The sequence below is a fragment of the Gopherus flavomarginatus genome, chromosome 3 (assembly GCF_025201925.1).
Source record: "Gopherus flavomarginatus isolate rGopFla2 chromosome 3, rGopFla2.mat.asm, whole genome shotgun sequence".
NCBI classification, from domain to species: Eukaryota; Metazoa; Chordata; order Testudines; family Testudinidae; genus Gopherus; species Gopherus flavomarginatus.
This window is the reverse complement of record NC_066619.1, coordinates 273860572-273885979: the sequence shown is the minus strand read 5'-3', so window position 1 is coordinate 273885979 and position 25408 is coordinate 273860572. Positions and strand designations below refer to the sequence as shown.

The 25408-nt window shown below is 43.7% G+C and overlaps 1 gene segment (V, D, J or C); it reads left to right on the top strand.

Moving 5' to 3' along the window:
• Nucleotides 1-12069, top strand: part of LOC127046447 (immunoglobulin kappa variable 3-20-like) — a 67207-nt gene extending 55138 nt beyond the window's left edge. The window contains 1 exon segment of the V gene segment in view: nucleotides 11750-12069. Coding sequence covers nucleotides 11750-12069 — 320 coding nt within the window.
• Nucleotides 12070-25408: the final 13339 nt, after the last annotated feature.

Genomic DNA, 25408 nt, shown 5'->3' with positions numbered 1-25408 from the left:
TATCAGGAGAGAGGGTCATTATCAACAACAAAGTTAGTTCCAATGCTTATAGCTCCAGGGCCAGCTAACAACACAGACAAGGACAATCTCTTAAGCAATTTCTCCTGTCCATCTGCAGTCTGAGACTAGTTCACTGGCAGTGGGTCAGGCAATGACTTCACTCACACCAGCCAATTTAAGCCGATACTGGAGATTATTGCGAGCAATATGCTCACATCTGCCAGACAATTATACAACCCAGCACAAAAACCTCTTTGTTCCTCTAGGAAAGAGCTGCATCCTGTGCTGATTAGTTATAGTGCAACTTCTTTCCGCTCTGTTTAATGTATGCTCCTGTTGTCTCCTGTCTTAAACTTGGCTTGTAGTGTCTTTGGAGCCCGGATTGACTTTTCATAATGTATGTACAGCACCTAGCGTAGTAAGGCACTTCTTAACATGGCATGTTACAAATAAATCACAGCGACAAGCTGCGTATTGCCCTTCTCTGCTAGAGAGAATGTTGCAGCGATTGATTTAACAATCAACGGCCAAGAATCATTGTAGCTACACCAGTGCCGATATCTAGATGAGGATGTGCAGGGATGACAATGACTGAGCTACTCCGACTTCAACCCGTTAATTGTGGTTTACTCTGCTTGAATCCCCACTCCCCCAATACAGTTTCTGTCCAAACAAGATCACACCATGTGTCTCATTGCTGTGAGGTGATCTCTAGTATTATTCTAACCAGCATTTCAGCAATAACAACACACCTAACACATTTATTTCCAGTCAGCCCTAATAAACGTCACTGTAACAGAGAGGCTTTTGTCCCCATGTTTGTAGGGTTGAACTTTCCTATTTCACCCACTAAAGCATCTGCGCAACTTTAAACCAGCTCGTTTTGAACCGTGCTGTATTCTCAGGAATTCGCAGATCAAAGGAATTAACTTTTTCCCTACAAGGTCTACCCCAACCACTGACCTCACCAATCAGCTTTCAGACCAATCTGATTTCTGAGAGGACTTGTGGCAAGCTGGTGTGGGGGATAGACCGGAGAATCACACCGTCACCAGGAAAAGGCAAGTCTACGTGATTGGAGACTCTTTACTGAGAAGAATAGACAGGCCTGTAACTAGACCTGATCGGGAGAACAGAAGGGTGTGCTGTCTGCCAGGGGCTAAGATACAGGATGTGGACCAGAGGCTGAATAGGATCCTAGCGGGAGCGGGAAAGAATCCGTTGATTGTCCTTCATGTGGGAACGAATGATACAGCTAGTTACTCGCTGGACTGTATCAAGGAGGATTATGCCAGACTGGGGAAGACGCTCAAAGAAATCGAGACTCAGGTGATCTTCAGTGGGATTCTGCCGGTTCCTAGAGCAGGGCGACGAAGTCGTGACAAGATTATGGCGATCAACAGATGGCTCAGGCATTGGTGTTACAAGGAGGGCTTTGGGATGTACGGTCATTGGGAAGCGTTTACGGACAGACAACTGTTCGCTCAGGATGGACTTCATCTAAGTAAGGAGGGAAATGGAATTCTAGGATGGAGGCTCGCCGACCTCATCAAGAGAGCTTTAAACTAGGAAGTTGGGGGAGATGGTTGGGAGATGTTCAGGAGATCTCCACGCCGGAATATAACCTGGAGAGGGAAGTAAACAAAGTGAGAGGGGATACCCTTGCGGACCAAAGAATTGATCCGAGGAGGAATAGTGGAGTAGAAACCAGATTAACGGGTGATGCTGGTGGTAGAAGGTCTGTGCACGACGGGGGAAAGAATGTCATTGACGCTAAACGCCAAAAATTAAAATGTCTGTACACTAATGCGAGGAGCCTAGGTAACAAGATGGAGGAACTGGAGCTACTGGTGCAGGAAGTGAAACTGGATATTATAGGGATAACAGAAACCTGGTGGAATAGAACTCATGACTGGAGTACAGGTATTGAAGGCTATGTGCTGTTTAGAAAAGACAGGAAGAAAGGCAAAGGTGGTGGAGTAGCCTTGTACTCATGTTCAAGAAGAATGAATTCAAACTAGAACAGGTCCAGAGACGGGCTACTAGGATGATCCGAGGAATGGAAAACCTTGTACATCAATGATGAGATTAACTGTAATGAAATAAGAAGCAATGGAATGGATAAGACAGAGTCTGTCTAGGCAAAAATCACACTGGGTAAAAAAGCAACTAGAGCTTCCCCTGAGATAGTGCTTGGGGTGTGCTATAGACCGCCGGGATCTGATTTGGATATGGATAGAGACCTCTTTAATGTCTTTAATGAAGTAAACACAAAGGGGAAATGTGTGATTATGGGAGACTTCAACTTCCCGGATATAGACTGGAGGACGAGTGCTTGCAAGAATAATAGGGGTCAGATTTTTCTGGATGTGATAGCGGATGGATTTCTTCATCAAGTAGTTGAAGTACCTACGAGAGGGGATGCCATTTTAGATTTGATTTTCGTGAGCAGTGAGGACCTCGTAGAAGAAATGGTGGTAGGGGATAACCTTGGTTCGAGTGATCATGAGCTGTTTCAGTTCAAACTAGATGAAAGGATAAACAAATGTAGATCTCGGATTGGAGTTTTCGATTTCTCGAGGGCTAAATTTAAAGAGTTAAGGAAATTAGTTAGGGAAGTGGATTGGACGGAGGAACTTGCGGATTTAAATGCAGAGGAGGCCTGGAATTACTTTAAGTCGCAGCTGCGGAAATTGTCGGAAGCCTGCATCCCAAGAAAGGGGAATAAAACCATGGGCAGGAGTTGTAGGCCAAGCTGGATGAGCAAGCAACTCAGAGAGGGGATTAGGAGAAAGCAGAAAGCTTACAGGGAGTGGAAGAAAGGCGGGATTAGCAAGGGAACCTACCTTGGTGAGGTCAGAACATGTAGGGATAAAGTGAGGAAGGCTAAAAGCCGCATTGAACTGGACCTTGCAAAGGGAATCAAAACCAATAGTAAAAGGTTCTACAGCCACATAAATAAGAAGAAAACAAAGAAAGAAGAAGTGGGGCCACTATACACTGAGGATGGAATGGAGGTTAAGGACAACCTAGTACTTTGCCTCAGTTTTTAATAAGACTAGTGAGGAGTTTAGCAATGATGGAGGGATGATAAGTGGGAATGTGGATATGGAGGTGGATATTACCGCAACTGAGGTAGAGGCCAAACTTGAACAGCTTGATGGGACAAAATCGGAAGGCCCGGACAATCTCCATCCGAGGATATTAAAGGAACTGGCGCATGAAATTGCGAGCCCGTTAGCGAGAATTTTTAAGCAATCGATAAACTCGGGGGTTGTGCCGTACGACTGGAGGATTGCTAACGTAGTCCCTATTTTTAAGAAAGGGAATAAAAGTGATCCGGGTAATTATAGGCCTGTTAGCTTGACGTCTGTAGTATGTAAGGTCTTGGAAAAATTTTAAGGGAGAAAGTAGTCAAGGACATAGAGGTCAATGGTAATTGGGACGAATTGCAACATGGATTTACTAAAGGTAGATCGTGCCAAACCAATCTGATCTCCTTCTTTGAGAATGTGACGGATTACTTAGATAAAGGAAATGCGGTAGATCTAATTTACCTCGATTTCAGTAAGGCGTTTGACACGGTTCCGCATGGGGAACTGTTAGTTAAATTGGAAAAGATGGGGAGGAATATGAAAGTTGTAAGGTGGATAAGGAACTGGTTAAAGGGGAGACTCCAGCGGGTCGTATTGAAGGGTGAACTGTCAGGCTGGAAGGAGGTTACTAGTGGAGTCCCTCAAGGATCGGTTTTGGGACCGATCTTATTTAACCTTTTTATTACTGACCTTGGCACAAAGAGCGGGAATGTGCTAATAAAGTTTGCGGATGACACAAAGTTGGGAGGTATTGCTAACACGGAGAAGGACAGGGATACTATTCAGGAAGAGCTGGACCACCTTGTAAACTGGAGTAAGAGTAATAGGATGAAATACAATAGTGAAAAGTGCAAGGTCATGCACTTAGGGATTAATAATAAGAATTTTAGATATACATTGGGGACGCATCAGTTGGAAGCGACGGAGGAGGAGAAGGACCTTTGGATATTGGTCGACAGCAGGATGACTATGAGCCGCCAATGTGATACAGCTGTTAAAAAAGCAAATGCGATTTTAGGATGCATTAGGCGAGGTATTTCCAGCAAGGATAAGGAGGTGTTAGTACCGTTATATAAGGCGCTGGTGAGACCCCATCTGGAATATTGTGTGCAGTTCTGGTGTCCCATGTTCAAGAAGGATGAATTCAAACTGGAACAGGTCCAGAGACGGGCTACTAGGATGAACCGAGGAATGGAAAACCTGCCTTATGAAAGGAGACTCAAAGAGCTTGGCTTGTTTAGCCTGGCCAAAAGAAGGCTGCAGGGGGATATGCTTGCTCTATATAAATATATCAGGGGGGTTAACGTTAGGGAGGGAGAGGGATTATTTAAGTTTAGTTCTAATGTAGGCACGAGGACGAATGGGTACAAACTGGATATTAGGAAGTTTAGACTTGAAATTAGACGAAGGTTTTTAACCATTAGGGGAGTGAAGTTTTGGAACAGCCTTCCGAGGGAAGTAGTGGGGGCAAAAGACTTATCTGGCTTCAAGACTAAGCTTGATAAGTATATGGAGGGGATGTTATGATAGGATAGTTTAATTTGGGCAATTGATCTTGGATTATCACCAGATAAGTCTGCTCAATGGTCTGCGGGGAGATGTTGGATGGGATGGGAACTGAGTTACTGCAGAGAATTCCTTCTTGGGTGCTGGCTGGTGAGTCTTGCCCACATGCTCAGGGTTTAGCTGATCGCCATATTTGGGGTCGGGAAGGAATTTTCCTCCAGGGCGGATTGGCAGGGGCCCTGGAGGTTTTTCGCCTTCCCCTGCAGCGTGGGGCACGGGTCGCTTGCTGGTGGATTCTCTGCAGTTTGAGGTCTTCAAACCAGTTTTGAGGATTTCAATAACTCGGTCCTGGGATAGGGGTTGTATAAAATTGGATGGGTGGGGTTCTGTGGCCTGCCTTGTGCAGGAGGTCAGACTAGATGATCAGATTGGTCCCTTCTGACCTATGAGTCTATGAGTCTATTTTAGAGACGGTACAAAATTCAGCCTTAAACAGAAATTTAGCTGCAACCATAACTATGCAGAGGCTACTGCCTGGCTGTAACAGACCCTTGTTAAAATGACTAATAAGATGTTCACAAAACACTTTTTATCTAGTTAAAAGCTGTCTGAAGTAACTCAAATGTGTTCTTCAATATTTGTGTGTGCCTACAGCTTGGATTCAAGGTACTACAACAACGAGTCATTTGACTAATGAAGCTGAACTTCAGCACATTGGCCGTCAGATAGAGTTATGTCATCTATATATATGGGAGCATCTGAAATTCCAGATTAGCTAACAAACAAAATACAGTGACAAAATCACTAAGCACATCCAGAAGAAATGCAGATGCATTAGTCCTCAGGCCCTGTTCCCCTTCCACAGGGCTCCAAGAACACAGGCAAGAATTAGGCCCTTTGACTCAATGAACTGTGCCCTATGGTTCAGGGAGTGAGATAAGATGTTTCACATCATAATAATCATTACACATCTAAATAAGGCAAATAAATCAGCTCTTTGGACACTGTTCTCCTCTCCAGAGCACAAGAGCCTCATTCTGATCTCATTCTTTGGGCCTCATTCTGATCTCACTTAAACTGCTATAAGCTAAAAGTAATCCTCTTGAGGTAAATGAAGTTATACCAGTGTAATTGAGATCAGAGTCAGGCCCACTGACTTTAAGGAGACTTACATGCATCTTTGCCACTGTAGAATCAGACCCTATATGTCTAATAGATAAGTCTTTGTAGGAACTAATGATAAGATGCTTCGCATACTCCTAACTGCCTGATCTTTCTCTCCTGCTCTGAGCTGTTATAAATGTGGCATTTCACTCTCTGGGGTTGAGAGATCATCCCTGGACGGGTTAGACCCATCAATATAATCTCATCGGTACTGCCCTGCACAGATATAAAATTTGTATCCATATCTGATCCACGAGCTGCAAAAATGGTCCACGGATAACTGCAGATTTGCAGGGCTCTACCCATAGGCTCAGTTCATCTGGCTGCTAAAGCTCTGGATCCAGGATAAGAATTGAACCAACATGGGACTAAGTGAATTAAAAGTATAAAATTTTCAGACAAAGTCTATCAAATCCTAAATATTCCTGACTGTTAATCATAAATTAGTGTGTCTCATGGAAAACTGCAAAACAGAGAGAAAGAACATTTTAAAGAAATAAGGAACTTATTCAAAACCCCTGGAAGTCAGCGGGAGTCTTTCCATTGACCTTTGTCCATTCTGGATTAGCTTCAAAATGGACAAATGAAAGAGCCTTCTCAAACTGAACATCAGCATCACGAGTGGATGACAGGCTATAGTCATTATGTAAAGAAGCAAATGGGAATATTTACAAAAGTAAAATACTATTTAGAGGCAGGATCCCATTCATATTGACTATTTGATTCATAAATTCAGACTCCAGCAAGGACATTGTGATGACTCAGACTCCAGAATCCATGTCAATGTCTCCAGGAGACAACGCCAATATCAACTGCAAATCCATTACAAATTTCAAACCTCACCAGGAGCAGTAGAATGAATGAATTTTAATCTGGTACCAAGTGGAGTCTGGACAAGCTCCTAACCACCTTATCTGTTACGCTTCCACACTGCAATCTGGGATCTCGGCCTGGGTCAGCGGCAGTGGGTCTGAAACCGACTTGATTCTCACATCAGCCCTGAGCTTCAATGTTGGCAGATGTTCAAACAATCTGGAAATGTTGTAAACTGAACCTTAAACTTTCCTCAGAAAGCTCCATTATCTCATGAATGTTTCCATGTCGTTCCAGAGAAACAACAGGGAAAATAATGTTCTGTGCAACTGGATAGATGGTCTTAGACAGAAAGAACCTTTTGAAGTGTAACATTAGCATCACTCCTGGCCACATGGTATAATGTACATGAAATCATGCATGAAACAACATTGTTCAGCATGATTGCTCACACAGCTGTGTTAACTTAGATTTATTTTATTTTTTTTGTAATTTCAGACACACTGCCAGTCTTAAACCTTTCTGTGCAGGTAACCATCAGTGAACCCCAGTTTACCACAGACATGTCTTTGTACTGTCCCGTCTCTCTCTCTCAAATGGACACTCACAGAAATTACCAAGTTCGCTGGCTCCAAAGAGACAGTGAACACATGAACTTGCTGGGTTAGCTGAGGACTCAATCTATACTTCAGTGCAATAGCCCTGAGATGGTTTGTAGTAAATCTGAAAATTAGTTGAAATAACAAAGAACAGAGATTTACATGATACTAAACAAGAGGAACAGAGACAGGTATGGTTACAAAACAAAATGCACTTCCTGGCACCGAAAACTTAATTCTAGCAAGTTACATCTTTGCCTAAAACAGTTTCTTACTTACATCAAGCTATCAGCAGTTCCAAACTTCAGGTCAGGAGGCTCCACCATTCCCACAGGGGGTTGTTCCCTATGTCCCCTAGGTGCTGCACAATGATAATGTCTTTTTGCTACCCCTTATATTTTCCAAAGTCTTTTTCTCTTTGTCTCAAGAGCCAGCAAGACTTCTGAGGACAGGTTTGGAGCCACTGGTGTGCTCACTAAATTGTTGTTGCTTGTTAGCTTGATTACTTTGTTTACCATATACATTTACATAAGTGAACTTTCATTATCCTCTGCCTGTAACAAAGCTGATCAGACACTGAATCCACCTTCCTTTTTCTAGAGCAAGCCTTGTTTACACAGTGCCTTCCAGATGCATTTTAAGAACATATTTCCAGTACATGTCTATAACTCTTTGTACACAACCCAAACCTACCTACATTACGCAATGATTTTGGGGATCAGCATGTCACCAGTTTACATATGATAACTTACATGACACTTACATGACACTTTTTGGATGCATATTATGACAACAGTGTGCTGGGAGAAACGAGTGTGATAGTAGCTGCAGGATAGTGAGCCTTCTGCCAGCTGGCACTGAGGGGCTCTTCTGGTCACACGACTATGCATCAGCAGGGTCCACATTGGCTGTAGTGCACGGCAGGCTAGTGTGAGGTAGAGTCGCACCCAAGCTCGCTGTGCACTAAATCTTCACGTGAACAAGCCCAAAGCAATTTTAGACAAAAGGCACCATTTCAAATCAGGCTTATTTTTAATGACCTGCATCTCACAGACAAGTTGATGACCTTCCTTCACACTTTGTAGAAACTTTCCAATCAGCCCTCAGAGAGAATCTAGGGATTTTCAAAGCAAATACATTTTCCACAGCAAAATATCATCGGGACTAATATAAGGCTTTAAAACAGAAATTGGTGACAACCTGAATCATGGAGAGGTTCTGTGTCTCCATAATAAACAACACTGTAGACTGTCTCATCTTGGAGAACCCCAAAGATGCCGATAAAAGATCTTATATAAGGTCAGTCACTTTTCTATTAGGATAGGTAAAATACACTGGAAAGCTGTGGATGGCATCGCGTGGGTTACAGATAAGAAACTGATCTTGGCCCTGGCTCTCTTGCTTGCCCAGGTTAATTCCCTTCACCACCCATATAAAATACTGCACTCATGGTCCCAAGTCTACAGTGTATATTAGCATCAACGCAGTGTTTTGGACTATCCCTATATTGTTGTTTTGGAAGAGCAGGATTTCCCCTTTTGCTTGGTCTGTACACTGGGTCGGTTAGTGTCAATACATTTTTTTAAAAGAAATTCCAGTGCTCAATTGAATAAAAGACATTCATAAATCAGAAACAGCCTTTCCCTGCAGTGAGAGCTATCCCACTACACACTGTGAAGGACTGTGTGTCCCAAAGAAGGGCTTAAACCTAGATAAAATTAACAGACATGTCATAAACAGATAGTTAAGAGTTAATGGAACAGAAGTACTTCATAACTCTTTTGCCTGTAAAGGGTTAACATGATCAGTGAACCAGGCTGTCACCTGACCAGAGGACCAATCAGGGGACAGGATACTTTCAAATCTTGAGGGAGGGAAGTTTTTGTGTGTGCTGTTAGTTTGGTTGTTGTTCACTCTGGGGGCTCAGAGGGACCAGACGTGCAACCAGGTTTCTCTCCAATCTCTCCAATACAGGCTCTTATACGTTCAGAATAGTGAGTACTAGGTAGATAAAGCGAGTTAGGCTTATGGTAGTTTTCTTTATTTGCAAATGTGTATTTGGCCGGAAGGAGTTCAAATTTGTATTTTGCTGAAAGGATTTTAATTTGTACTTGTATACTTAGGCTGGGAGGGTATTCCCGGTGTCTATAGCTAAAAAACTCTGTAACAAATTCCATCGTAAATTTACAAAGATAATTTTTACTGTTTTTCCCTCTTTAATTAAAAGCTTTTCTTGTTTAAGAACCTGATTGTTTTTTTATTCTGGTGTGAGACCCCAGGGGACTGGGTCTGGATTCACCAGGGAATTGGTGGGGAGAAAGGAGGGAAGGGAGAGAGAGGTTAATTTTCTCTCTGTGTTAGGATTACTGTCTCCCTCAGGGAGAGTCTGGGAGCGGGAGAGAGAAGGAGGGGGGAAGGTGCATTTTCCTCTCTGTTCAAGATTCAAGGAGTTTGAATCACAGTGATCTTCCAGGGTAACCCAGGGAGGGGAAGCCTGGGAGAGGCAACAGTGAGGGAAAGTGTTTACTTTCCTCGTGGTCAGATCCAGAGGGTTTGGGTCTTGGGGGTCCCCGGGCAAGGTTTTGGGGGGACCAGAGTGTACCAGGCACTGGAATTCCTGGTTGGTGGCAGCGCTACAAGTATTAAGCTGGTAATTGAGCTTAGAGGAATTCATGCTGGTACCCCATCTTTTGGACGCTAAGGTTCAGAGTGGGGAATTATACCATGACAAGACAGAACTCCTGAAAACCAGAAGAACCACATTGCCAGTAGTGTTGATGGTGAAGGACACAGAGGGCTTGCCATATCCTAGAGGTCTGTGCCGGATTATGCCCTAATGGAGGAAACTCTCAAAGAGCACAAGGCTGTGGAGCACAAAGAATCTACAACTGCCACTAATCTGGACATCACAGCCCACACTATAGGTGGCATTGCCAGGAAGAGCTTCTGTGTAGGATGGCCAGAGACCGTTCTGGTTCTGTCTCTCTCATCTAACCATACAAGGAATCCCAAAGGCTGGTAGCAGCAGCAGAACCATTTGCTCCAGGTACATTACCGACACCTTCTATAATCTCACTGTCATCAGAGGGAGTGGCAGAGGTCAGGGACTCTGTATGGCCCTGGCACTGCAGCAAGGCACCGGGATGGAAAATTAACAGAATGGCTGCTTTGCACACATGACCTCTCTAAACAAGAAGCTGCACTTCCACACAGTTTACACCAGATGACCGCATTCAACTGCCTTCCCAATGGGAGATGCTGGAAGTTCCATGCTTTTGAAAATGACGCCAGGTATTCTAGGTGCTAAAATACAGAATTATGCATCTAACTTTAAATCTCCAAGAATGAAAATCAAGGTCTATTCTTGAAATCTTACACAGAACATGGGGAGCTCTGCCACAGGGCTCACAAACTATTTAATGGGAGACTAGCCTATTCCTATACACTACAGTTACCTTTGGGATTTAAATGGCAGAAATGAGTGTTTAAGGGTTAACGGTCCCACAGCCATGTGCATCATTAGAGTCTGGGAGGTGATGACTAATGGACTCAGAGGGGAGTAGTAAGGACGATAGGAGTTACCTCCCTCCCCCCCCACAGATTCCCTAATGGAGAGCTCTAATCAACACCACTGAATTCATCTTTGTGAGGCGATTCCCAGTATAACAATGGTTTACATGTATTGGCCTCAGAACCAACAGCCAAGCAATACTGAAGATCTGAGAATATTTATTCCCATTCCACCCTGACAAATGCCATTTCAACACACAGTGAGAGAGAGGGACTGTCACTTAATATGGGGTTGTTCAGCACCAAGCAAAATTGAGTCCTGAGACAGATGGAGACATCTGGGTACCACCACCACTATCAACAAAACTAGCACTTCAATGAAAACTCAGGCTGCTTCCCAGGGCCCAGCAGGTTGCATTTGCCTGTTTAACCCAAGGCTCCTTTTACTTCCCTTTTTCTGCCCGGTTTAGGTCAGTTGGGAATTTTAATTTCTGAACTAAATTTGCATATTTCACAATCAGGTGATATCATCCTGCAGCTCTGAGCCATTATAAATGTTCCATATCACTGATCATTTGTTGATCAGCACTGGGCCGGTCAGACGGAGCAAGATGGTTTCACGGGCTCAGTTCATCTGGCTATTAGTGCTCTGGATCCAGGGTAAGAATCAAATAAATGGGGCAGGGTGGGTCTGGGTTATTTAAGCTTCAAATATCTATGGAAAAAATGTAAGACCTAGAAATGGTGTATATTGATACATGATCATTCCTCAGTTTGTGACAGTAACTTCTGTAACGATAGCTCCTAATTGCACCTAAAAGGGAAAATAGGTCTGAGAAAAATACAAGCAATTGAAAACACCTTGGAATGAAAAAACTCAGCTCAAACAATGTTAGCATCGTTCTCGAAGATGATTTATCACTAGAATATTTATAATATTGTATTTTGATTAACTATATTATTGATTATATATATAAATTATATATATTTATGCTATACATATAGACTAGAGAGAGTAACTACATATGTAAATATTAATTTATATTCTGTTTGTTAATTCAGACTCCAGTGGGGACATTGTGATGACTCAGACTCCAGAATCCCTGGCAGTGTCTCCTGGAGAGACAGTCACTATCCGCTGCAAAGCCAGTTCAAGTCTCACCAGTGGTAGCTATCATTTACTAGCCTGGTACCAACAGAAATCAGGACAAGCTCCTAAGCTCCTTATCTATGATGCTTCCACCCGAGCCTCTGGGATCCCAGACCGGTTCAGTGGCAGCGGGTCTGGGACCGACTACACATTCACTATCAGCAGGTTTGAAGCTGATGATGCTGGAGATTATTACTGTCAGCAGTATCACAGCACTCCTCTCACACAGTGATACAGACCAGCACAAAAACCTGCCTGCGGTTCAGTTCAGTGTCACAGCTGCTTCCTACATGTTCACTTTATTGGTGCAACTGCCACAGTTGATGCATGGCTGGGGAGGGCAGGTCTTCCACTGCTCCCCAGCCTGCAGCACGGAGAGGAATAAGAACATATTTGGAAAGAAAATCCCTCAGGCTCTCATCTGAACTGTTTTTCCCAAGGGTAAATGATTCAGTTCCCCAAACCCAAACAATGACTTTCACTTACCGCCCTATAAACACTGTGAGCATTTCAGAGTTAAAACAAACCTGGTCAGCCCAGGAGTTTATTGGCAGTGCTGCCAGGTGAGGGAAAGAAGGGACAGTCTGAGTTCTAGGGCCACTGGAGACAGGAGCGGCTCCAGGGTTTCTGGCACCCTAGGCAGAATTCGGGGGATGGCATTTTGTGCACTCCCCACAGGGCGCGCAGGAGTTTCCGGTTCCACTCCCATGGCACCGCCGAAGAAAGACCCTCCGCCGAAATGCCGCAGGCGACAGCAGCAGTCATTGAGCTACTCAATTGCTTGCAGCTGTTTCCCGCGGCACGTCGGCAGAAGGTCCTTCTTCGGCTGCACGACGGGAGCGGAACCGGAAGCTCCCGTGCACCCCGTTGGGAGCGCACAAAATGCCGCCCCCCGAATCCTGGCACCCTAGGCGACCGCCTAGAGTTGCCCAATGGAAGTGCCGGCCCTGCCTGGAGGCTGGGAAGGCTGCAGCACAGGAACAACTCACAGTGCTCCCTAGCCCACCCATGCCGTGGAGACATGGCATGATGCTGACAGGCTGTGTTAGGAGCTGCATGCAGCCTTCAGAGCCTGGCATCCCCGCCCCGGCCCTGTGCTCTCTGTCCCCTGCAGCTGGGAGGAGGCAGAGCACAGGAACAGACCAGCTACAGCATGCTGTCCAGCTGCACTTGTGCTGACCCCTAGGTGTAAATAAGGAGACATAGGGATTAACACCGAGGACCTGATACAAAAACCCACTCAAGTCAATGGAAAGACTCCTACTGACTTCAAGCCTTAATCCATCTGTTCAGGGGTCACCGTTTCCTGAGTGCTTTAACAGACCTGTGCACAGCCGCACACACTCCTCCTCCACTCCCTACACACAGAGAATACACTGCATCCTTGTCAGAAGATCTCGGGTGTAACAGTGATACTAACTGGAACCTAAACAAGAATTATGAGCTGAGAACATTTATTCCCAGTCAACCTGAAAGTGGCATTTCAGTCCATAGTGAGGGAGCTGCCCAGGGGCCGTAGGGTTGAACTTGCCTATTTCATACGGGGCCCCTTCTGTTTTTGTCCATGTGTATCGATCATGTGAATTTTCAACTGATGCAGATTTGCATATTCCCACCCAAAAGTGATATTTCCCTGCTCCTGTAAGCTGCTATAAATGTTCTCTGTCTGTTGTTATGGCTTGTTCATCAGCATCCAGCCGGTCAGACGTATCAAGATGATCTCACAGGCTCCACTCATCTGCCTGTTAGTGCTCTGGATCCAGGGTAAGGATCAAACTGCCTGAATTAAAATGATTTCTTAATTATTTACACTGCAGTAGCACCTCAATGACCTAAATAGAAATCTAGGCACTTGTCATAAACAGATAGCTAAGGGTTAATGTCTCTTTCACCTGGAAAGGAGTAACCTGAAACACCTGACCAGAGGACCAATCAGGAAACAAGACTTTTTCAAATCTGGGTGGAGGGAAGTTTTGAGTGGGAGTTCTTTCCCTCCTCCTTTAAGCTGCTATAAATATTCTCTGTCTGTTGTTATGGCTTGTTCATCAGCGCCCGGCCGGTCAGACGTATCAAGATGATCTCACAGGCTCCACTCATCTGCCTGTTGGGCCTAGTCCACACTACAGCGTTAAATCGATTTAACGCTTTACCCGTCCACACTACAAGGCACTTTAAATCGATTTTAAGGGCTCTTAAAATCGATTTCTGTACTCCTCCCCAACGAGAGGAGTAACCCTAAAATCGATATTATTATATCGATTTAGGGTTAGTGTGGACGGAAATCGAAGTTATTGGTCTCATTCTTTTACTGAGCTACCCAGAGTGCATCGCTCCGGAAATCGATGGCAGCCTAGGACCATGGACGCACACCACCAAATTAATGTGCCCTAGTGTGGACACAAAATCGATTTTATAAAACCAGTTTTATAAAACCGGTTTTAATAATTTCGATTTTATGCTGTAGTGTAGACGTAGCCTTAGTGCTCTGGATCCAGGGTAAGGATCAAACTGTCTGAATTAAAATGATTTCTTAATTATTTACACTGCATTAGCACCTCAATGACCTAAATAGAAATCTAGGCACTGTACAGACACATAATGAAAGATGGTCTCTGCCTGAAAGAGCTACAGATCGAGCCAATAAAAAAAAATGTTAACTCTCGAAAGGCTGAATATAAACAATACTTTCATCAGAGAGCATCGCTAACTTTAAAGAATGTTTCTCTTATTTAAACTGCCATTAAAAGAAAAAACATATGAGAAACCTGTGAGCAAAAGACAAAGGGATTTAGAATGAAAGTTTAATTCTTAGTATCATAGGCAGGTGATGAGCTGCAGTAATTATATAAAAACTGACACTAAATATATATATAACGTATTACATTACATTTTATTCATAAATCCAGATGCCAGTGGGCAGATTGTGATGACTCAGACTCCAGAATCCCTGGCAGTGTCTCCAGGAGAGAATGTCACCATCAACTGCAAAGCCAGTTCAAGCCTTACTTACCAAGGCAAGGAATACTTAGCCTGGTATCAGCAGAAAACGGGACAAACTCCTAAGCTCCTTATCTATCTTGCTTCCACCCGTGCCTCTGGGATCCCAAACCGGTTCAGTGGCAGTGGGTCTGGGACCGATTTCACTCTCACCATCAGCAGGGTTGAAGCTGAAGATGCTGGAGATTATTATTGTTACCAAAGCAGGAGCTCGCCTCACACAGTGATACAGACCATTACAGAAACCTCCCCACACTGTTCCTTTCAGTGTAACAGCTGCTTCCTATACTTAACTGCTACACCAGATTTCGAACAGCATTTTGATCAGTCTTAACACCAGGCTCAGTCCTCTGCTCTCACTTCTGACCCTTCTATAATATTATTGTCTCTTTCCCAATACCAGTGTCCCACTGCTGAAACCAGTGTTAACCCTCTGCCAGGCAGAAGCAGATGCCCTGGACTTATAAGTCGGCTTGTCAGTATATCAGAAATGAGTGATGTGGAGTCTGAGGCTACTAAGCATAACTTGTTTTCTTTACACATCAACACCTGTCCTGACACCGTGGTGATCACAAACAGCATGCAGGCAAATACCTCTTTCAGGAATCTCATCCCAACATTAATGCCCGTATCCCAGGGAGCAAACCTGCCTCAAGAATTTACTCTAACCAGAGACTATGACAAAAGAGCAAACTCCCCTGCTACTCACACAGCTCCCTTTCCTAACAAACCTGCGTAACCAAAATTAACAAGAACACAGCATCTCTTTCCAAAACTGAACATTTGCTCACACACTAAGAAAAACAACTTGGAAGGCTGTGCAGCAGCACCTGGTCACACAATACAGTAAAGCATTACCTCCCTACCAGGAAAGTTTGCTGCTAGAGACATTTCTTTCAACAGAGAAGTTTTCTGCTGCAGCAACTGAATAGGGGAGCATTTTTCCTGCAAAAATCATTTTACTCCCCAAAACCCCAAAATAATTCTTACTTTCTTCCCAGTCTGACCATTTCAGGATTAAAATAGACACAGCCCTCCCAGAGCTTGCTGTGCTACATTTTGGAAAGGTTTCCAAGTTCCTGAACTCCAGAGCTAGGAAAACCCAGAAGGGTTGAAGAGGCATCTAGCTCACTTTCTGGAATGAAGGAATAATTCATGTTACTCTCTAGTGACCCACTCTGCTGGATATTTGGAATAACACAGACAGGCGCTATTGGCTGCATCCAGCCTTCCTCTGACAGAGGAAAGGTCACAGCAACATGGGGCCTTTGAGGAAGCAACTGAGCAGTTGTCAGGTTCACAAGTGGGCTCGGATGTGGAAAAAAACCCACAAACATATTTCCTCCTTTATATGAGGGCACGTGACATTTTTCAGGCTGCGGGCAAATGTTCGGGTTTGACGATGTATTTGGTTTTACCCAAACTGGTACTGAGCATTGGAGGTGCTGGTTGCTTGTCTGGGGTTTCCTTCCATTGAGCTCCACCCAACAGCACTGTCAGCATCCAGGTCCCTGTAGAGAGGAGATCTCACAGGATAAAGGTGCAGCCTAAGTAAGCAGCACCTAAGGCAGAGCTTATGAGATGGCAACACACTCTGAAGGGGATGCTAAGGGCTGGAATAACTCTGGGCTTGCACACAATTATTTCCCTGCAATACTAATCCCACCAAGAGACCAGGTCACAGCAATGCAAAGTGGCTGCAACCTTCACTACAATGGGTCATCCAAAGAGAAGCAATGCAACGTGGGTAATGTTGGGCAGGGAGGGGCAGGCCAGGGTAGTCAAGACAGGCCTCAAGTCAGTTTTCACCAGCAGAGCAGTTACGTTCTTATAGACTGAAAGAATCGGTTGGAAAAAGTCAAACACACTAAGTAATCTCAGGAATCTATGGCTGCACCGACCTCCTTGTCCACTGGATCGTAGAACCTGGACCAGGCTCAACAGGTTATTCTCTGGCTCATCCAGAGTTGCCGCCACTATTCACTGGCTTGGCCTATTTTACTGTTCACATTGAGTCTGAGGGGCAGCACTGCAGATAACTCGTGTGATGGAAAAGCACCCAGTTCGACATCTGGAGGGGGGCTCACAGTGCCTGGCCTCTCTTGATACAGAGAGTCCCCTCTGGTTAGGGAAACATGAGCTCCAGGGCTGCCAAAGGCTGGAAAAGCTGAAGAGGCAACAAAAGAACATCGTCCAGTGCTCCGTAGCCACAAGGTGGGGTAACAGTGGTGGGCACATGGAATGACACTGACAGGCTGTGTGAGGAGCTGCCTGCAGCCCTCCTCTGCCAGGGAAGAGGGAACAAGAACATGGGGCGTGTGAGAGGGAGTGGGAGGGCAGGGACTGGGGTCCTGAGGGTTTGTTTGGCTTCATGCCAACCGGAACTGAGCCCTGGAGGTGCTGCTTGCTTTCCTGGGGTTTCTATTCAGTGAGCTTCACCCACTTGGGCTTTGAGCAGAAAGGTGCTGAAGATTCTGATGGGGTCTCTGTACTGAAGCACCACTAAAGCTTTTTGGGAGCTTAAACATGACTTGATTGGTGCATAGGCCTTGTGCTGCCCATTTTCACAGGGATGAATTAAATCCTGTAAAGAATTAACAGCAAAACACGCAGGCTGGATACCCGGATAATGGCCAGGTTGTTTGTAAGGGTCTTTTCACAGGGATGAATTAAATCCTGTAAAGAATTAACAGCGAAACACGCAGGCTGGATACCCGGATAATGGCCAGGTTGTTTGTAAGGGTCATACAGACATATCGAGGGCTGAATACAGTTCTGTACCTGCAGCCTCTTCTCTGGGGCCCAGACGACGTACAGCGACACTGTCCATTTTGCATACTTCAACTGGACTGTAACATATTTCCACACAGTGGGACAGTCCCCTGGACATCAGAGCTGATACGTGTATTACAATGCAACATTTTGTGTTCCCAGGCTCAGGGTCTGTCATGCTGAACTTATCAGTTCTCCCAAGTCTACACTACAAACTGGTGTTGCTATAGCTATGTCAGTCAGTGTGATGAGCACTGAACTGTGACCCACAGAGATGTGCTGGTAAAAGCCCCTAGTGTAAATGCAGTTATACAGGCAATACTATGCATTTATTGCTATAATTTGTTTCATTTGGGTTGGAGGGAGCTGGAATAAGCCATCATGGCAAAAGTTATGCGTCGCTTAAGGACTGTGTTCACACCAGCAATCCTCTGGTACAGTATATTAGTATAGCTATAGTGGCAAAGTGCTCCTAGTGTAAACCTGGTCTGTCTTGGCTTCTCTGGCTCCTTATGCTCTGAATCCAAGGTAAGAACAGTAACAGGGGAAAATCTGATTTCAACAGACCATCTAATGTTCTATTAATTTCTTTACCAAACTGACAGTTAATCTTAATCCCATTCACAAAACCCCCTCTGCTCTGAATCATTTCTGCTCCTCACAGGCCTGGTCCACACTACAGCGTTAAATCGATTTAAACAGCGTTAAATCGATTTAACGCTGTACCCGTCCACACTAAAAGGCACTTAAAATCGATTTTAAGGGGTCTTAAAATCGATTTCTGTACTCCTGCTCAACGAGAGGAGTAACCCTAAAATCGATATTACTATATCGATTTAGGGTTAGTGTGGACGGAAATCGAAGTTATTGGTCCCATTCTTTTACTGAGCTACCCAGAGTGCACTGCTCCGGAAATCGATGGTAGCCTGGGACCATGGACGCACACCACCGAAGTAATGTGCCCTAGTGTGGACGCGTAAAATCGATTTTATTAATTTCGATTTTACTGTGTAGTGTGGACGTGGCCTAAAAGCTACTTTCTGGGCAGATTTGGGATCAGCACAGCTTCTGTCCTTTCAAAAGGCAACTGGAAGTCTGTCAGATAAGAAATTAGAATAATACAAAATCAACATGACACACATGAAATGGATTACAAATTGACTCACTGATGGGACTCAAAATGTAACTGGAAATGGGAAATCAGCATCGAACTGGGCTCTTTCTAGTGCAGTCCAGCAAGAATCGCTTCTTGGCCCTACACTAACATTTTCCTCAATGGCCTGGGAGGAAACACATCATCATTACTAAGAATGTTTGCAGGTAACACAAAGATTGAGGTAATGGTAAATAAAGAGGAGGACAGGTCTCTGATACAAAGCGATCTGGATCACTTGGTAACCTGGGTGCAAACAATCAATATGCCTTTCAGTACAGCCAAATGCAATTTCATACGTTTAGGGAGAATGAATTCAAGCCATACATCTATGGTGGGGAACTCCATCCTGGTAAGCAGTGACTTAAAGACTCTAGATGGAGTCATGATGAATAATCAGCTGAACATGAGCAAAGCTGTGAACAAAAGAGCTAATGCAATCCTTGGGTGTACGTTCAGGGAAACACAGAGTAGGAGTAAAGAGGTAATGTAACCTGTCTGTTTGGCACTGGTGTGACCATTTTAGGATTAGTGTCCCCACTTCTGGTGTCCACAATTCAAGAAGGAGGTTGAAAAATTGGAGAGGGTTCAGAGAAGAGTCACAAGAGTGATTAAAGGATCAGAAAACATGGCCGTTAACCTTCTCTCTAATAAGTTAAAGGGGGCGAATCAGTCTACAAGTACCTAAATTGGGAACGGATATTTGATAATAGAAGTCTCTTCAATCCAACAGACAAAGGCATAACAAGATTGAATGGCTAGAAATTGAAGCTAGACAAATTCAGGTGAGAAATAAAAGACAAATTTAACAGTGAGTAACCACTGCAACAACTTACTGAGAGTTATGGTGAATTATTCATCACCGGAAAATTTTAAGTCAAGATTGGATATTTATCTAAAATATTTGCTCTAATTCAAACAGGAATTAATTCAAGGAAGTCCTATCGCCTGTATTATTCAGGAAGTCAGACTAGTATTGAGTATTGCATCCAGTTTCGGGCCCCCCATTACAGAAAGGATGTGGACAAATTGGAGAGAGTCCAGCGGAGAGCAACGAAAATTATTACGGGGCTTGGACATATGACTTATGAGGAGAGGCTGAGGAAATTGGGCTTATTTAGTCTGCAGAAGAATGAGGGGGGAGTTGATAGAAGCCTTCAACTACCTGAAGGGAGGTTCCAAAGAGGATGGAGCTCAGCTATTCAAAGTGGTGGCAGATGACAGAACAAGGAGCAATGGTTTCAAGTTGCAGTGGGGGAGGTCTAGGTTGGATATTAGGAAAAACTATTTCACTAGAAGCGTGGTGAAGCACTGGAATGGGTTACCTAGGGAGGTGTGGAGTCTCCATTCTTAGCGGTTTTTAAGGCCCGGCTTGACAAAGCCCTGGCTGGGATGATTTAGTTGGGGTTGGTCCTGCTTGGAGCAGGGGGTTGGACTAGATGACCTCCTGAGGTCTCTTCCAACCCTAAACTTCTATGATTCTATGATCACAGTGGTTTCTTCTAGTCTTAGAATCTATAAAAGAAGACGACAGCACTAACTGTGAGTGCTCAACGCCTGTGAACAACAAGTCAAAAGCTAACTAATCACAGGATTTTCCCCCTAATATCCTGATGGAAAAAGTCTCAAAAAATAATAGTAATAACCAGGTAATTTAATATATCAGACTTGTGCAATTTCCCAACAATTCCACTACTAACATGGTGGTACGCACAGTAACCTTTACTCTGCCCACCCCGCCAGAATAAAAATAAAGCCAAATATTGCTACTGCAAAAGTTCTCAAATAGCCTGTTTCTACCCTCCAATTTGTTATTGTTTTTTCATTAATATATTGATTAATGTCTAGTAAATCTGTGCTCCTGGACATTCGTGGTGACACATTTACCAAGAATAGAGGTATGATTTTGGTGTTATGTCCAGGAAAAAGATGCCCCTCTAATTCAGGTGATGTGAAAACCCCTCCTGTATGCAAAGAAATGGCTCTAGCAACAAACTTTCTTGCCCATATACTTATTTTTATTTGTTTTGCAAATGAAGAATCAGCGACAACACAGGCATTGGTAGCCCAAGCAATTAAAAGTGCTGAAAGGCTGATTGAAACTCTGCCCTTAAATCTAATGTAGAAATTGCATTGAGAAGGTGAACATATTAAGGAAATAGCTGTGCCAATGAAATAAGCAGCACAGGAAGGTTTCTGTACTGGTCTGTACCAATGTGAGGTGCAAACTGTGCTACGGCTGCCAGTAATAATCTCCAGCATCCTGATCATCATCACTGCTGATTGTGAAAGTTGAAATCCATGCCAGATTCATTGCCACTGAACTGCCCTATGACTCCAGAGACGTGGATGGAAGCCCAGTAAATAAGTTCAGGAGCTTAACCGGATTTCTGTTGGTACCAGACTAATTAGTCAACGAATGCAAATTGAACTGGTTTTCAGGTTGATAGTGATTCTGACTCCTGGAGAAAATCCCAGGGCTTCTGGAATTTGAAGCATGACAAAGTCCTTGGTAGAGGCTGAATATGCAAACAAAGCCTAAATAAAGATGCATGACACACCTCAGCCAACAAAATAAGCAGTGTTGAATTTCCTTCACAATTTGTGTTTGTATTTTTAAACGTTTTCTTAATGTAAAGTAATTCCACAGGATTGGACTCAAATCTGAAAATAATAATTGAAGAATGCCACTGGTTTGATATTAGTCACAAATCATAGGCTGTGACATTCTGCCCTTTGAAGACTGTACCCTATTAATGTTGATTCTTATTCTGGACTCCAAACTCTAAACCAGATGAACTAAACCTTTGACAGCATCTTCATGCATCTGACTGTCCAGTGCTGACCAATTAACCAGGAAGAGTGAAACAATAGGGTTGCCAAGCCTCCAGGATTGTCCTGGAGCCTGTGGGAATTAAAGATTATGTCATGTGATGACACCTCCAGGAATATGTCAAACCAGTATAGGCAACCCTAGACTGAAACACAACATTTATAACTGCTCAGCGCAGCAGGGAAAGCTGGTCTGTTACATGCATGCAAAACATTTTGTCTTAAATTCTTTATCATATGCTTAGTCTGTAGACACACAGGGACAGAGTCTACCATGAGAAGACACTAGTAACTTAAAAACTCACTTACTGGTTCAAACCATGATTAAGTTTTTTTTACATCAGTGGAGATAAGCATAAGATCGATCAGAATCAGGTCCAATAAACATCCCTATAATCTGCAGAAGAGAACAGTGAAACTGGAACTAATTTACTTTTATTGTTTTAGAATATGTGCAGTGATTTTTATTGTTGTATTAACTTTATATGAATGACGTACCCAGAATTTCAGAAAGTCCAATTTATAGGTTAAGTGCTGCCATCTGTTGGTCATTATATGAAGATTCATTTTCATTAGCTGGATGACCTGATAGGATAACAAAATCTGTGGGGAGAGAAGCTATGGTAAGAAGACAGAGTCCCAGGTGCTGTGATTCTCTGTCCCCTGGAGCTGGGAGGAGGCAGAGCACAGGACCAGACCAGCTGCAGCATGCGGTCTAGCTGCACTTGTGCTAACCCGTAGGTGTAAATAAGGAGACACAGGGATTAGCACTGAGAACGTGATACAAAAACCCACTCAAATCAATGGAAAGACTCTTACTGACTTCACTGGGGTTTGGATCAAGCCTTAATCTATCTATTAAGGGCTTACCCCTGTTTAATGAACAGAGCTCGGCACAGCCGCACACACAGAGAATATACTGCCTCATCATTGTGAGACAGTTTCTAGTGTAACAGGGATACTAACTGTGACCTAAACAAGAATTATGAGCTGAGAACATTTATCCCCAGTCAACCTGACAAGTGGCATTTCAGTCCACAGTGAGGGAGCTGCCCACGGCCTGTGAACTTGCCTCTTTCATCCAGCGCCCCCTTCCTTTTTTGTGCATGTTTATCAATCACATGAGTTTTCATCTGACCCAGATTTGCATATTCCCACCCATGTGGTATTTCTCTGCTCCTGTGAGCCATTATAAATGTTCTCTATTGTTATGGCCTGTTCATCAGCATCCACCAGTCAGACGTATCGAGATGATCTCTCAGGTTCCACTCATTTGGCTGTTAGTGCTCTGGATCCAGGGTAAGGATCAAATCAAGGGGCAACTGTCATAATTAAAATGATTATTTATTATTTACATTGCAGTAATACCAAGAGGACCTAATCAAGAATCAGGGCATCTTTGTGGTAGGCACTGTACAGACACAATGAATTGATGGTCTCTGTCCTGAAGAGCTACTGACTGAGCCGATAAAGAAAATGTTTCAATCTAGAGTGGTTGCATCTCAAACCATAAGCTTTATCAGAGAGCATCACTAATTAATAGAATGTTTGTCTTATTAAAAAAGAAAATGTATGAAAAAACAGAGCAATATAGAAAGGGATTTGGAATGAAAGAGTTTAATCTTTAACATCATGGGCAAGTGATGAGCTACAGTAATTTAACCAAGCACAGCACTGTCCAGTTTGATTGACTGTATGTATATCTAATGTATTACATTTTGTTCATAAATTCAGATGCCAGTGGGCAGATTGTGATGACTCAGACTCCAGAATCCCTGGCAGTGTCTCCAGGAGAGAAAGTCACCATCAACTGCAAAGCCAGTTCAACCCTTACTTACCAAGGCAACGAATACTTAGCCTGGTACCAGCAGAAAATGGGACAAGCTCCTAAGCTCCTAATCTATTATGCTTCCACCCGTGCCTCTGGGATCCCAGATCGGTTCAGTGGCAGTGGGTCTGGGACCGATTTCACTCTCACCATCAGCAGAGTTGAAGCTGAAGATGCTGGAGATTATTACTGTCAGCAAAGCTATGATACCCCTCTCACAGTGATACAGACCAGTACGAAAACCACCCTGTGCTGTTCAGTTCAAGGCAACAGCTGCTTCCTGCAGTCACCTTCTCAGTACAGCTGCTACACTCATTTATAGACTCAGACTTTTAGGTCAGAAGGGCAAAGTTTTTCTCAGGCTTTCAGCACCACACATCCCCTATGCTCCCACTGCCCCCACACACACATAAAATAAGGAGACAATCCTGAAGAATTTCCAGCAAGAGAAATTTTCTTCTCTACAGCAGGATGTTTACATCAGCTGGAATAATGTGATTTATTTCCCATACCTAAAATAATTTCACTCCCTCACTCAGCCTCCCAACATTTGAGGATCAGAACAGAAAGATGGGCTCAGTGTTTAATGCCATCAGCAGCATTGCTATGTTTGAGTAGTAGAATTGATATCCCCAGGTAGTGCTGTCTGGGCTGAGAAGGCTGCAGAGGTGGCATGTCTGAATCCAGGAGGGAAGGAAAAACTCACCTCGGTCTATAGCAGCACTCAGTCTGACACACACGACATGGCAACAATGGCGGGCTACATGAGAAGTTGTGTCCTCTCCTGCTAGCAGCTATATGGGGCATTTGGGTGAGGGGGAAGAGGAAAACTAGGCAAGCTTAGAGCATAACACCGTAATAGAGGCTTTAATTAAATATATACCGCAAATAAAAAAAGCAGTAAGAGGACCCCAAAAAGGCCACTAGGGCTAACTAACAGAGTAAAAGAGGCAGTTCGTTGTAAAAAGGCATCGCTTAAAAATTGGAAGTCAATCCTCCTGTGGGAAAATAAAAAGGAGCATAAACTCTAGCAAGTCAAGTGCAAAATTATAATTAGCCAGGCCAAAAAAAGAATTTGAAGAGCAACTAGCCAAAAAAATTACAGCACAAAATTTTGTAAGTACATCAGAGGCAGGAAACCTGCCAAACAATCAGTGGGGCCCCTGGATGATGGAGGTGCTAAAGGAGCACTTAAAGAAGACAAGACCATTGCGTTGAAGTTAAATGAATTCTTTACATAGGTCTTCACCGCAAAGGAAGTGAGGGAGATTCTCACACCTGAGCCATTCTTTTTAGGTGACAAATCTGAGGAACTGCCCCACATTGAGGTGTCAACAGAGGTGGTTTGGGAACAAATCGATACATTAAACCGTAATAAGTCACCAGGACCACGTGTTATTCACTCAAGAGTTCTGAAGGAATTCAAATAAGAAATTGTAGAACTATTAAGTGTGGTATGTAACCGATTGCTTAAATCAGCCTCTATACCAGATGACTGGAGGATAGCTAAGGTAACACTGATTTTTTTTTAAAAGGCTCCAGAGGCAATCCCGGCAATTATAGACCGGTAAGCCTATCTTCAGTACCAGAGAAAATTGGTTGAAACTTTAGTAAACTATGTGTATATCAGACACACAGATGAACACGATTTGTTAGGGAAAAGTCAACATGGCTTTTGTAAAGGGAAATCATGCCTCACCAATCTATCACAATTCCTTGAGGGAGTCAACAAACATGTGGACAAGGATGATCCAGTGAATATGGTATACTTGGACTTTCAGAAAAACTTTGACAAGGTCCATCACCAAAGGCTCTTAAGCAAAGTAAGCAGTCATGGGATAAGAGGGAAGGTCCTCTCATGGATGAGTCACTGGTTAAAAGACAGAAAACATGGGAAAGGAATAAACGGTCAGTTTTTACAATAGAGAGAGGTAAATAGTGGGGTCCCCCAAGGATCGGTGCTGGGACCAGTGCTGTTCAATGTATTTA